Source organism: Protopterus annectens, chromosome 9.part0 (genome assembly GCF_019279795.1).
Source record: "Protopterus annectens isolate FY-2018-M chromosome 9.part0, PAN1.0, whole genome shotgun sequence".
Classification (NCBI taxonomy): domain Eukaryota; kingdom Metazoa; phylum Chordata; order Ceratodontiformes; family Protopteridae; genus Protopterus; species Protopterus annectens.
In genome coordinates, this window is record NC_056743.1 from 954,253,414 (window position 1) to 954,269,412 (window position 15,999).

At 37.3% G+C, this 15,999-nt stretch overlaps 1 protein-coding gene across 1 annotated transcript in view; it reads left to right on the forward strand.

The window, feature by feature from the left end:
• KIF27 (kinesin family member 27) overlaps positions 1 to 15,999 on the forward strand; it is a 1,524,306-nt gene that overhangs the window by 630,033 nt on the left and 878,274 nt on the right. Inside the window, exon 9 of the mRNA XM_044083686.1 lies at positions 7,347 to 7,496. Coding sequence (XP_043939621.1) covers positions 7,347 to 7,496 — 150 coding nt within the window. The remainder of the gene's footprint in view (positions 1 to 7,346; positions 7,497 to 15,999) is intronic.

Consider the following 15,999-nt stretch of genomic DNA (forward strand, 5'->3'; position numbering starts at 1 on the left):
GCCAGTCTTCCCTGGATTCAAGCATCTTTTTCAGCGTCACAGTGAAAAAATCTACCAGTTCTTCAGTCCTTCCTTCTTCCAGCTACAAAAAGTAAAAAGTTTCCAAGCAAGCCTTTCCCCTTCAGCAGGCCACTAAATTGCCTCAGCTGCAGATGGGCAGCTCTTTTGTGGCCATTTCTTTTTCTATAAGTCACTTGTCTCTTTCCTTGGCTCCTTCTGGTGTAGTCCCTACAGCCACCATGACCCAAGGGTTAGACACATCCTCTGTGGCTGGTGAAGTGTCTTTGGTGAGCAAAGAAGAACCAGTCTTGTTGGTCTTGGTAGAAATGACAGGGAATACCTCTCTGCCTAGCCAGACTGGGATACCTGTCAAACGCAGGCCTGTTTCTTTAGAAATTCCTGTCAAAAAGAAGCAAAAAGTTAGACTTTTATCTTCACCTGTCTCAGTTAATTACACCAGGAGTCATTTATTGGGCTTAATTCAGGGCCTAATTTAGGCTCTTGATCCTACTACCTCTGGTGTTACTAGTAAGAGAAAAAGGAATTCTTCACTCTCTGTGGATATTCAGGACATTGAACAGGAAAACGATTATGAGAGGACAAATTCTGTAGAGTGTAACTTCTTATAGTCCTTTGGAAGGATTTTCATTTTTGAATCCATATCTAAAATCAATTCCTTCAGTGGGAACATAATTTTCTTCTACTGACATTAAAACAAATCTTATGCTTTATTACAAATGGAATTTCCTGAACCTACACCAGTTCCTCCTGTTCTTTCAGCATTGGAGATATATTTATTACAGCTTGTAACTTGCCTGATAGCTAGCCCATTGCCTCTGAAAAAGCAGATAAACTGTATATATTTCCTCAGTCTTAAAAGTTTGTATTTTCTGACCCCAAATCAGACCCAGCAGTGATTTCCTTGGTAAATCCAACTGCTGCTAAACATCTGGTAAATGTTAATCCCCCAGTAAGGATGGGAAAGTCTTTGAAAGATTTAGGGGAAAAGGTGTATTCTTCTGCAACACTTAATTTTTTTTTAAATGCTTCTTATAGTATTACAAAGTTGCTGGAATAACAGGCTTTGCATTATCATGTGTCTTCTTTAGAGTATGAATTGCTGAACTGTAATGTTGTGAATTTCTGAATAGGTAAGGAATAACCTATGCAGTCAATGGCTGTTGGGGTAGAGGTGTCGGTAAAATAGAAGTTTAGCTCAGTGTTCATTTTTTTTTCCTTTTTAAAGGAGTAGCATAGCATTTAACTTCTGTGTCCAGAATCTGGGCCAAATCCAAAAATATCAAGCACAGTCAGGGACACATTTTAAAAATCATAGTGCTGTTAACCTGAAAAGATAACAGAATAAAATAATTTGAATTAACATGCATTTTCTAAAGTAAAATACTAGAATTCTAAAGTGTAATCCACCACCTTTTTCAGCCAGGATCATCTGTTTTAAGAGGGACAGAGAGACATTTTGAGCCAAAATTAGTGACAGTTGAGAGGCAGGGTTAGTAGACTTTTTACTTTTACTGTAAATCTGTGCTGTGTCCTATGCAGCCAGTAGCAGTACTATAAACGTAAAGAGGTGAACAGGCTACAGGCCGAGCCTTGCATGATAGCTGTCAGCCTCTTACCTCCAGGATTAGGGACAAATGCAGAAATAATCAGGGACACTTTAAATATTAGTACTATTAAATTATTAGCACTATTAACTTTAAAAAAGTTGACAGATTAAGAATGCAAATGAACTTTTTTCTGAAGTAAGTGTACATAGATTTTGTGAAGGAAATATAGATGCTCTTTTTTGGAAGCGAAAAGTGTACACAGATGTTCTTTTTTCTGAAGGGAAAAATGTGTGTAGATGTTCTCAAGTGAAAAGTAGACATATATTCTCTTTTTTTCTGAAATGAAATGTGCATGTAGGTGCTCTTTTTTCCCCTGAAGTATGTGCGTACGTGAGTGAGTGAGTGAGTGAGTGAGTGAGTGAGTGAGTGAGTGAGTGTGTGTGTATGTTTGTGTATATATATATATATATTTATATATATATATGTTTACTATCAAAATATCGAATGCGCTTCACTGCTTATGCACATCATCGAAATATTTACGCGAAATCCATAAAGGCGAATTGTCCAGATGCCGAAAAAACCCAGACACCGACATTTCCGACTGCTCCACATCTAAAAACAATTGCTAACCTGGGTCAAGAAGTGGGCGAGATTTTATGGCTCGGAATATTGTTGTTAGACTTTGTCAACATTCGGAGTTCGGACTTTGCGTACGTGGATTTGACAATGTGTCATTCAACATTTTGATGGTAAACTATATATATATATATATATATACTTACACACACACACACACACACACACACATATATATATATATATATATATATATATATATATATATATATACACACACACACACACACACACACACACACATATATATATATTATATTACAATGTATGTGTGCCTGCATTTGTGTATCACTACTTTATGAGCCCTGAGCCTTGGCTCAGCTCTTAATGCGATCCAAGATCCGATCCAGACCCTTAGCTCTGCACTGGCTCGTCTTGTTTTCAAAAATCCCAAGCTTGCCCACCTCTATCTGTTCGTGGATCTTCCCCTTTCAGTACACTCTCATTTTAAAATGTTTTTGAAAGGGGTGTTGCATATCAAGCCTCCTAGAAGACAGAAGGCTCCTCCTTAAGATCTTAACTTTGATTTAGATAAATTAACTCTTGCTCCATTTGAACCAGCTCATCAGGCTGATTTGAAGTTCTTAACTTGGAAAACAGTTTTGTTGATTGCACTGACTTTTGCAAGAAGAATATCTGAGTTGCAAGCTCTTATGATGGGTCAACATTATCTCATTTTCTGGAAAGACAGGGTTTTCTTAAGAAATAATCCTTCTTTTATGCTTAAAGTAATATCAAAGTATACTTTGACCCAAGCTTTCCATCTGCATGTTTTCTTTTCAGAACCTAAAATGGGGGAGAAAGGGTTTTCCATCCTCTACATATGCACAGACAGCTCAAATATTATCTTGACAGAACCAAAACTTTGAGAAACACTGATTAGTTATTCATTTCTTATGAAGGTAAAAAAAAGCACAACCTGTGTCAAAATAGACTATCTCCAAATGGTTATCTGATGCTATTACATGTTGTTATACTCATCATAATAAAGCAGTTCCATGCAGGGTCAAAGCTCACTCTACCAGGACCACAGCTTCATCTGTGTTTTTTTGGAAAGGATTGGACTTTAGAAGAAGCAACTCAGTCCTCTGTACATATCTTTGGAAAGCACTGCAAACTAGATTCCTTCTTCATGTCTACAGTAGGCTTTGTTAGGACCATTTTTCAGACGCTCCTGGACCATCATTATTCCTCCTTCAAGTTGGTATAAGCTATGGTAGTCTACTTGCATAGTTAAGGCTACTGCAGCAGTGCTCAAATGATGATCACAGTACAGCTGTGTAAGTAAACCGACAGTAATAGTAGCTGTTCAAACAATCACTGCTGTATTAGCTACTCCATCCCTACATCCTCCTTATTTTTGTGTGTTTTTGTTGCCAGGGTGAGGACTTCTATTTTTTATTATTTTTTTTTTTAGCATTGACCTTTTCTGGGCTCTAGTCTTCCTCTTTCAGTTGTCATGATAGCTCTGAAGGTCTTGGGGCCCAAACTACTCTTTTTCTTTAGCTGTGCCTGAACTGGTTCATGGTTTTGGCATGTGGAAGATATCCTTAAGCTTTAGAAGCTGACAGGCGGTTATATCTTTGCCATGATATAACTCATATAGCAAAGGCTACTGCAGCAGTGATCATTTGAACATGTACTGTTATGGCAAGTTTACTTATAAAACTGTATTTTGTCAATTTCCTAGCACCAAGAGATCCGATATATTACTTCATCTTGGTCTTCTTAGGTCTGTCTTCCATAGTTGTCTCCATGGTCCACAATATCTTATTAGGTCATCTCACCACCTTTTGTGGCATTTTGGGTGTTGTACATCACTGGTTTGCATCCTTTTTCATTGGCTGTACTCAGCAGGTTGTGTTTGAATTAATTCCTCCTCTCCACCTCCCTGACATGCAGGATTCTGAAAGGTTCCATTCAAGGTTCATTGTTAAGTGCCATGCATATGCTGCCACTAGGATACATTATTCAATGTTGTTGTGTCTTTCGGCTTTTCCCGGTTAGGGGTCGCCACAGCGGAACTCCGGTCCGCTAATGATTGGCAGTTGATTTTTACGTGCCAAGTTGCCAGCCCTGATGCACAACCTTCAACGAAGGTACACCCATTCACGCATGTCTCCTTGCAGAAGACGCTCTAGCTGATAGTCGAACCAGTCAGCGTCTTACTGTGAGGCGACAACACAACCGCAGCACCACCACCGCGGATGTATACATTATTCAATGTAAAGTTTTAAAATTCCACTCCTCAGCTGATGATATACAAGTGTACTTCTCCTTCCCTTACGGCTCTGTAACAGCTCTAAACAAATGTTCCTCTGACTTGGAATGCATCCACAATTGGATTATTGCTAATTGTCTGAATCTCAGTACCAGCAAGGTGACTACAGTAATCATCCATGCCACCTTGCATAACTCTTCAGCCCTAGTTCTGTCACTAGATATTATCTAAAATGGGTACGTTTTTATTTACTGTACATGTTTGTATGTGTAGTGTTTTACTTTGTATTAGTGATTGGATATAATCCTCCATAACCCACTTTTACTCTCTATTCTCTACACTGTTGCACATTTTAGTATTGTTCTCTGTCAACATTTAGATCTTGATGGTAGGAGCAAATTACATAGAAAAAATGGGAATTGTGGAAACAATACATGCAAAGGAGGAATAAGGTTTAAAAGAAGGCAGGATTTGAATGAGCTATGTATTGTTGGACTGATGGTGACTGGACAGATTGTCAGTGATATATAATGTTTACAACTAAAATATAATGTTTACAACTAAAATTATGTAAATATGGTTTGTTTTCATTTATATAAATGTATGATTGCCTGTGTCATAAGTGAAAATCTAATAAAGATGTTTCTTCTTTAAAAAAATCAGAATTCTGGATAAAGATGAGAGGGAACAATAGACAATACCAGGGAGTCTTTCTAAATATTACTCTAATCCACTTACAATTAATAGAGCAACAAGTGTTGGATCACAATATATTTTCTGAACAAAAAGAAAAATGAATCTCTAATGTCTGGCATTATAAAAAATATATTTATATCTTGATGTCTTTCTCTTCTTTGTACTCCTGTTCCCACTCTTCTACAGCTGGCATACCCTAACTACTTTCTCCGCTGCAGCCCCTGTTTTTATTACTTTTCCATGTTTGACAACTGCTACTCATCACATTCACCTAAATACCTAGTCTATGTTGAATCTGTAATCAGTATATTGCAAATATTGTTTATACTCACAAAGGGTCTGCATATAATCTCTTTTTATGTTTTTCTCACAATAAATACGTTTTTTGGAGATTTTTTCCCTGTGGCCACCACTGAAAACGGGTATTGCATGACCTACCCAGAATTTCCCTGTAACCAAATGGAAATAAATAAATACATAAACAGGTTAGTCTTAAGAAACGTTCCTGGGATTCTAATTATTTTTATAGCTGTGCTGGAAAATCCTCCTTGAAGAAAGACTGTAGGTTTATGTGACATACTCATTGTCATACTACATCTTCAAGAGAGAGAATCTTGCAACAGTGTAGATACCATTTCAGTGTTCCAATCTGAGTTTCTGTCCTTGAGCTTTACTTGTAGTCTGCTAGCTAATTTATCCATAGCCGTGACATACTGGCAAAATTATGGTTCTCAGTTACATTATTAGAAGTTAACTATAAGTTACACATTTCTGACTAGAATGTGTAAAGAAAGCATATTTGTGTATATTTGTGTATGTGAGGATGAGCCATAGTTCTTCCTAATTTTAATTTCTTTTCAAAAAAATCAGGTTAATAATGTTTTGCCATTCAAGCTATAAAATCAATATAAAGAGAAAAAACAAACAACAATAAGCAATGACAATAGTAAAAGCCCCAAACACAGATTCCAGCCATGTAAAAAGAAGTAAATCCTCTGGAGACTTTGATCTTGGTTTCAGTTATTTTATTTTCAGTTCTTCCTGCTAGATGGATAAGCACTGTTAAGTGAGTTAACAGTGTAAAACATCTGGTACTTACTTACACATTTTCATGGGGGTTGGTAATTACACAGGGTCCCCACTAAGTGGCCCATGAGGGGGGCCAGAGATGAGCCAGTGTCACTTTCTGTGGGTGTGCTCCATAGTGGGTTGATCCAGTGTATTAATGAAGTAACAGCCAGAGAGAAGTCATCAAGACACAAGTTCCAATTACAACATACATGTAAAACATCCCATGTATACATGTGTATGTAAGTAGCAGATTCTCACATTGTTAACTCAATTAGCAGTGCCAAGAAGTGCTTTAGTGTCAAAACATAATTAACCTGTTCTTTTTGAAGAGTTCAAATTAGGAGGAACTATGGATCATCCTCTCATAATTTTGGCTTGTTTGATTTGGATCTGCACTAGTGGGGATCCACACTGTATTGATCTGTCCCCAAACCTAAATAGGTGGTTAGCTCTAGTTTTTCATATTTATGTATATAATGTACCAGCTGATGACAGAGAAACAACACTCCGAGGCTGCATTTGCCCTCAGACTGGAAGACACTGACTGCTTGCAAAATGTGACAGGTTGGTATAATAGCTAAGATGTTTACCTTACAGACACAAAGTGCAGGGTTCGATTCTCACATGGGTAACTGGCTAGGTTTAAAATGGCTCACAAGAGAAATTAGCTTAGTACTAATCTATGAACCTATGAATGATGACTCACACTGGTCAGTAGTAGCCCATTTGTTATAATACTCCAAGAATGCTTCCCTAGAAGATCTACCACTGACACTGAATGCCTTGCACAAATATAATTTTTGACTTCTTTCTTCAGATGAGAACATGTTGCCTGCAGTAAATGAGACACAACGAATATTTTTTTCTTCTGTAGAATGTAAATGCCTCGGCTCTTATTCAGTTCTTTAATTCATGTCATTAATGGTATCCACCACTAGCAGTATTTACCTAATTACTTGTTAGTGTGATATTGCTACTGTTTGCATAGTATTATATCACTGCATTTTATTGCGATTGGCTTAGGCTCATGTGTGAAAAGAGTCCTTTTTGCACCAGTTGTTTTATAGGTAGATGCATGCATATCCACATGCATTAAAACCTAACTTGGAGCTCCAACTGATTGTACCTTATTCCTTTTTCTTGTGCTTTAGAGGTTGAGAATCTTCGCCAAAGCCAGACATTGAACCTGGAGAAATTAAAAGATACTGATCGAATGCTTGCACAAGCAAAACAGAAGCTGAGAGACCTCACCATCAATATCTGTATGAAAGAGGGACTTATTAAAGAACTGGTTAAAACAGGTAAAGCTTCTGTTGTCGTCCTAATAAATAAGGACTATAATTGAAAAATCACTGTAATGTGATGAAAAGGCTTTCCAAACCTACCTGTTAAGTTTAAATAAAAATATATTTATGTAATTAAAAAGAAGTCGATCTCTCCTATTGCAGAGATCCATTACGTTTTTATGGCATGACTACTCATTCACATAAACTATCTTAACTGCTAATAACTACCTGCCATCTCCATCAAAAACATCTTTCTAATTGTTATGCTCATAATTGCCTTCTTTTATAAGTCATCTTAGAAGGGTCAAATTCACATTTACTTATGATGTGATGTACACTTAGGAGGAGCATGTAAAAGCATTTTATAACTTTCTGTGGCAGGCATGTTTAAACAGTACTTTTGCACATAGTCAAGTCATTTGTTTAGTTATTCAAGATGACTATCAATACCTTGATAGCTTGGCTTTGTTTAAGTAAAAAAATTGGTGTGATGGTACACATCATCAGTATTAATAGCACTACGTGCATAATTATCTAGACCACATTTATACTCTTTTCATATTTGCATATCTTTATATACTTAATGTGAAAAGAACTTTCAGAAGGTTAGAAAGGAAATCAAATCTGATCATTTTTTGCAGCAAAGTGTTTTCTTTGTGGTAGTGGTAGTTAGACTGAGTTTTTAGCAAGTAAGGGAGAAGTATCTTTCACTAGAAAATTCATAAATACAAAAATCTGAAAACATGTATAGTCTGAATCTTATTTCATGGAGAGTTTTTGCAGCAGTCTTAATGTTATCCGCTCATCCTCTTCACTTCTTTTTGGTTAGTGTTGACATTCATGTTTTCACATACCATGTGTACTAAGTTTAAGAAGTTGGTTAAATCTGTTTTTCTTGCTGAACTGTCATTATTTGTTGATTAATGCAGTTTCATTTTTGTGTTGATCTCACATGCCTAGTAACACATTACTTCACTTCAGGTGGTACTGTGCACAGTTCTTAGTAGCAAGACCTTCTGAGTTCTGGGTAACACCTGCAGTCTTATAAGCTGTATATGTTATTCATTGCAGTTAGTCAGCAGCATGACTATTGATTATCTATCAGTGTTGTCAAACACTAACTTCTGCATCAAAAAGAAGGAAAAATGCTGATTTGTAACTGCTTTGATTTCACCTCTGTCAAAAGTGCTGCCATTGCCCTAAGTGTCTTATCTTATGGCAAGGTCTCAAGACAAAACTAATGTAAAAATCTAATTTCATGTTGTTAAATAATCTATTACTTTTAGCTGATTAGCAGCAGACCACTGAATAAGATCAGATAGCCCTGTTGCCTAAAAAAATAAGAATACACATTTCTTCACTAAAACAGTTCTGGTGTATTTCTCAGTAAAAAAATAAATAAAGGTGTGCTTTTCTAATTATTTAATTTATATTTATTCTTTCTCATGCTGACTCTCTACCTTGCCTACTGGAGTCCTCTTTGCTATATGTCTGAAATGATTTGTCTTAATTCCCCCCATATCATGAGCCACCTCTTGGGGGGGGAAATAATCTGGCACAGAGACCTAATAGTCTTTGGATTAGGGCATTATAGGTCAGCTCAAATATGGTGGAATGGGTTCATCTTAGGAATCCACTTGGAGATTTTCTTTTCTATGCCTTACATTTCCTCACCATCTGACAGCAGCCAGGACAGAGGTGTGCAGGATCTCATTATTGGGCCTCAAGTGCTTATTGCCATGCACCAAAAGTGCCTGCAGTGTGCATTAACTGCTTGGCAGGCCAAGACCTGCTTCTGGTTATCTATAAATAAGCCAGCATCTGTCTGCCAGGTGACACTTGTTCACCAGAATCTTGCCACCTTCTTCCAATGGCGGTGGATAAGCTATTGTCATCTACTCACTTCTGTCCATCTATGGCCTGCATCAGCACTGTCTTACCACATTAATGAAACCTGGGCCACCTGGGTTGCTCCACAGTGCCAGTGAGCCCACTATACTCATTTAAAAATATTCCCTCCTTATGCAGACAGGTGGACCTCTATAGCTAGATTTGTAAGTACTGTGCTATAAATTAAGTTTACATCTGAGTTTCTTTGTCAGAAATATTCTGCACCATTTATTTATTCCACACAATGGCATGGCAGTTAGTATTACAGCATCAAAGAGCTTGCTTCTGTAGTTCAGTTCCGAGCTGGGGTGCCATGTCATATATACTATGCCCATATGTCCAACTAATGTCTGCATACTTTTTTTTCAAATGATCCAATTTCCTTTTGCATTGCAAAGACATACTATAGTTGAACTGGAAATCCTCAAAATTGTTCATAAGTCAGCATACTTTGTCTAGGTGAATATGTGATGTTCATTATTCCCACAGCTGCAGTAGCTCTTAGGCTATATGGATTGTTTCCTGCATAGGAAACAACAACTAGCCAAGTTCAAAATGCTCTGGCTCCCTGCACTTCATCACTCTGACTGTAGATTGACTAATCACAAGGGGGAAATCAGCAATCAGAGTGAAGTTTTATTAAGTACTTTCTTGCCATCTCAAGAAGAAGAAGCAAGTATTCTTAGGCCTTCGCAGGAAGAGCTTTCTTTTTGGCTGAAACGTGCCAGTTTGGGAACCTTTCCCTTAAAAGATTATTGCTCTTTTAAGAAAAACAAGATTTGATCTATTTTTTTGACAAAAAGCAGTATTTCCCCTTTAAGAAACCTGCTGTTTTTTCACATCATGAGTTTTTAGCTTGCAGTGTATAGTAATGTATTTGGGGCTGATTTTGTGAAAAATTATGTACTGCTTATCTAAACTTTGAATTTTATGAGTCAGGAAAGTTTACACAGGAACGGGGAGAATTTTGTGTCAATATAATTATTATGCTCACTTTGTAACAACCTACCCCTCTAATTGATTTCTGTCAGTGTGTGTGCAAATGTTTGAACGGTAGTTATAGTGGAATTCTGTTCTATTTTTGACTTTTTTATAAGTTAAGGGACTGGGGAAAGTGTTGTTGAGTGTAAATGTGCTGCTTGTGAACGTTCATTGACAACTTACCTTCCAAATGACTTGCTCTAACTACATTTACTACTTTTAGTGCTTCTTCCCCAGTAACAGCATATTTAATCACGATGGTCTGGCTGACTTCTCCTGGAGTGTCTAGAAGGAACAAAATCATCTACCAAGGAGTCCTGGCTATTGTCACAGACTCAGTCAATCACTGAACTAATAATGGGTAAACCTGCAGTGGTCATTCGTTATTTCTCAGACCGCTCACTTACCTCTTTGGCTTCCTCTGTTGTAGTCCTTTTGGCCAGCATGAACTGGATGTCAGCCATGTCCTCTTTGACTGTTCCAGTGTCCAATATGGGCATGGGAGAATCATCTTCTCTAGGTCTGGGAGACACTCTGGGAGATTCTTCTTGGGATAACCAGATAAAGTGACCATTAGACTGGGCAGACTTCACTTCTTCAAGTAGGTTTTCTTCTGATGTTACTTCTCTGGAGGGGGAACATTGTTCTTCTGATGAAGTTATTATTGTTAAAAAGATGAGTTACTTCCCTTGGCTAAACAAGAATTGCAAGCAATACATCTTGGTACACAGAAGTCTTTACAGATGGGCATCACCTGTAAAGTTATTCCTAAGGAAACAATGTCTGATGAGTCTGATTTGACATTGATGAGTTTTCTCCTGCAGATTCCCAAGCCCAGTTCTCTGATTGAGAGGACAAGTTTAATTCTTACCCTTCTGTAGAGGAATTTTCTTTTATTCAAACCATTACTAGATGAATAAGGTATTCTTATGGAAACAAGTAGAGGTTCCCCAGAGCTGAGGAGGTATTTTTATAGACGAATGTACCTCATTCCTCTCCCATCCTTCCTATATCGCCAGCCCTGAAGGATGTGTTGAATACCTCCTATACTCATTGTGATAGAACTCTGTCAGTACCCAAAAAACAGATAAGCTGTGTAAGGTACTTTAGGCAAATACATTTATTTTCTCACACCTTAGATCTAACTCAGATGTCATTTCAACTGCATCTCATGCTGGCAATAAGTTGGTCCTCAATATGAACCTCTTGCCTGGTGACAAAGAAAGAAAAACACTGTACTGTATAAGTAAGAGAATATTTTCTTTATCCATTTTTGCCTTCAGAATTCTGAATTACTAGGCATATATGTGGAAATTTATGATTTGTCATATGGACATTCTAAGGGAATTGGCTTCCACTCTTCCTACAGAATAAAGCTCTTCTTTGAACCAAACTGTTTCTACCTTTTCTCAGGTATCCAAACATGTTTTGAAGAGTGTGTACAATTGTCCAGATACTACTACTACTACTACAATGTTGAGAAAATATGCTTGGGTATGTAACCAAATGTTTGATGATGAGATAAAGTCTGAAATCTTGGATTCAGTTTTAATTAAGAAGGTTTCTTTGGTTCTTCTGCTACCCATGTTCTCAAACTGTGTAATAAAAGAGGGAAATTCATTCAGGGAGTTTCCAAGATCTTGCATGTACCCCATACAAATCTTGTAGGTCTCCTCCTTACACAAAAATCCAAATAAACACAATAAGTTTTTTTCTTACAAACAAAATGCAAAAAACAGATTAACAGGAGACCACAACTGCAACAGAAACAGTGTGTCTTTTCAGAAAAAGGAAAAAACCAACACTGCAGAATGACTGTGCCACCATTCCTTACCCTCTTTCCTCTCTCCTGGTCAATATCTCTACACATCTGTCTCAAAAACTGAACCTTAATGTTTCCCTTTGGCAAACGAGTGTTTCATTTTCCCAGGTGTTAAGAATGGTGTTGGATGGTTACAGATAGCACTGGATAAAAAAATTCTCCTTTCAGGAAAATACCTCCCCACCCTCCAAAGCTAACATAATTTTTTCCTCAAGTTCTTTCAGTCTTTACACTCCCAAGGAGTCATAAAACCAGTGCCATTAAGTCAAAGGGGCAAAGTGTTCCACTCATTTCAAAACAGACAACTAAACAAGTTTCATTCCAAGGTTCTTTGCAAGCAAATCTGGAAAATAGAAGCAGTTTCATTCCTCTGGAATGGAAAGTGGTTTTATGCATTTCCACCCTTTCCACTGATATCTAGGTTAAGTTTGAAGATTCAAAAAGGTACCAAGAAATCATTGTTGTGACCCACTTATAGCCAAGACAACATTGGTTCTCCCTTCTTATGGTATTGACCAAGGACATTTACCCCAAGGTTCCTCACAGACTGGATCTACTCACCCAAGGCAAGGGGAGTTTGATACAATCCAGTATCGATAACACACACACACACACACACACACACACACACACACACACACACACACACACACACACACACACACACACACTTTCCATAGAAGGCAGATAGAATTATGCAGTTCCCCACAGCTTTCTTCATGATAAGGTAATTTTGCCACCAGTCTAGATTACTGGGCTAGCAAGACCTAACGCCAGACATGTGCCATTCTTGATTTAGCTAAATATAAATTATAAAGATGATAGTTCACTTAGAGTATGCTCAAGCAATCTGACCTTTGAGATGGATGTCACAGCTTGCCAACCTATAGTGCTAAATTGTACCTTGTCTTCAAATATTTTATAATAATAATAATGACGATGATGCATAAGTAAACACCCAACCAGTATATCTTCAATGTGAATAAGTAAAAATGTAAACAATAGATAAGTCAGGATAGTGCTTGATGCACATTAAATATTCAAAGACAAATAATTTGCACAAAAAAGAAAAATAACACTCAGCTATATAGACAGAACTATTTAAAGAAAAATATAAACGACCTAACTAGCCTTGACATAAACAAATACTGCCCCTAACTGTTTTAGGTTAGTACAAATGTTAATCAAACAGATGAGATGTCACAGCAACATGTACTTATTACAGTCCTCTAGGCAAAATTCTGACGCTTCACTGGTTTCAACTCCACATAAACACTTACACACGCACACATACCTATATACACCTATATATATATATATATATATATATATATATATATATGTATATATAATTGCCCAACAAGTTGTCAAATGGCAGCTTATTGAACCTAGAGAAATGCCAGCACAGCTGATCAAGAATCTGCTGATCAGACATACCAGCAGTGTTCCTGTGCAAGAATGCGGTACATTTGGGATCAGAGAATTTGTCTTTTCTCCACTGTAGTGTAATCTTGGAGTTGATATATATAATTACAAAGGTGTGGGAGGTGCAGGGAGCTTTGTCGCTACAGGAAAATATTTTTTTCTTTTTTCTTTCTTTCTTTTTTTTTAATTTCGATAGGATGATTATCAAGTTGTGTTCAATCAGTTGCCTTTCCATACAGTGTCTTTTTGATAGATCACCACATACACACACACACACATACACACACACACACACACACACACACACACACACACACACACACACACACACACACACACACACACACACAAAATATATCTATCACTTCTGTTCCCACAGAAACCAAGGATATTTATATTACCATGTAACAGTAAACATTTTTTCTACCTTCAGTCATCCACATATTCTGTTCCAGACTTTCATAAGATCATTGTTACAATATTGCTTACTAATAGGAAGTTTCCTGCCAAGGATATCATAGCCAGTTAAAATCTTGGGCTTCTTCCTCTTGTGCTATATGTCTAACCTACAACTTGTGCACAAGAGTACATGCTGGTACATAAGGAATGTATGAGCACAAAGTTCTTCAGAATTTTCTTGCCACCAGTCTGTGGCGAGACTACATCTTTTACCTCGGTCTATCAGCCATTCGACCTGTGCCAGTTTTCATTTGTTGTGGGCAGATAAGTATTACCTGTTTCACTTAATTTTTGACTAAAATTGTTCAATTTCATATGAGCTAACATGGGAATATGACTGTGGTCAACAGATAAGGGATAGTCATACTATGTTTATTCTGTCTGGGTTCATAGCATAATCTTAGAGAGTGTTCTGATTGTAAATCTTTCATTTCTAAAGCAATTAGAAATCATCTTGCAGAAAACTAAACGCTTAAGGACCTAATGCAAGGAAAGATGGCCTCCAAGTCTTCACTTTTGGACATCCCACAAAGGTGTGTACAAAATGTAAGAAACTTAAACAATCAGAGGTTCCTGCTGTCTGGCTGGAGTTGGACATCTCTGTTGAGGCACACGATAAGCCTGCAGATAGTTTGACTTTTCTATCTGCTCCCACTGTCTAGATCACTCTAGGGTTTGACAAGATGCAGCTCTCTGGCACATAGTGCTTGTCCAATCAGATGAGTGATAAGGCCTTGAAGGGGAAACCTGTCTGGTTATTTCTGAGGGACTAGATGGCATACCATAGATTCTCATTCAAAAGGAAGTCACTGTTACCCTTATAGACATACACCAGCAGTCTGCCCCTTTTCTATTTCTATCTACTAACACTCCAAAAATAGAAAACAGAACAGAAAGTATATCTCCCCTTCAGTTATTCCTTCTCCCTCTGATCCATAATAGGAGTGGCATGATTTTTCTTAAGGGCTAGTTTCTGAAGCCTCCACAGTTCTTTTCTTCTCTTTATTCTACCCTTTAGAAAAAGAAAAGGGATAATTCTTCAAAAGATGAGGAGTTTTCAGATTCATTTGTGGAATCCTTGGCTTATTCTTTCCAGATTCAGTGCTGTACAGGACTTGAGTCAGAAGATAAAGATATTCTATCTCCTGACTCTCCTTTGGAAAATTATCCTTTGGTGACACTATATACAACACTTCCACCAGGAAGACAAACAGGTTTTTGATATACAAAAGAAATATATTTTGACCTATTAAACATGCTAAACAGCAATTTCTCCTGTGTCCGATACTTCATAAGGCACATTCTTGTCTGCATCCCTGACACCTGAGTCAAAGCCACCTGCACCTAAAAATGAAAGGTTTTATAATGTGCTGTATTCAGGTAAATATTTGTACAGCAATCCTGGTATTATTTTAGTGGAACCTGATAAAGCCAGTAAGTTCCTACTGCCTACAAATGCTCTGCCAATGAAAAAGAGACTAGGGCTATGAAAAGGTGCAGTAAGAAAGTATATAACTGTGCAACTCTTTCTTTCCATGCCATAAACTGCTAGATCCATATGACTATTGATTGTATATTTTTGCTAACATGAATAAGGTAATTTCTGATATTCCTATATCTGTCAAATCTGTATGACGGTATATACTCAATTCTACTACACATGTAGCAAGACATTCAATAAAGTGTGGCTATGAAGCTGTCAATGCCTCTTCCAGGGCAACAGCTACTGATTGTGTTTTCAGGAGGTATTCTTGGCTTCACTTACAGTCCTTGCCAGATGATGTAAAGGCCAAGCTTCTAGATGCATCTTTGGATGAAAATAACCTTTTCGAACCATCCTCTTCTGAAATTTTCCAGAAATTGCAAGAAAGGGGAAAATTATGCAAAATTTTAAACAGTTTTTCTGGTACTTACATCTTATCGCAACCACATTGCAAAAGT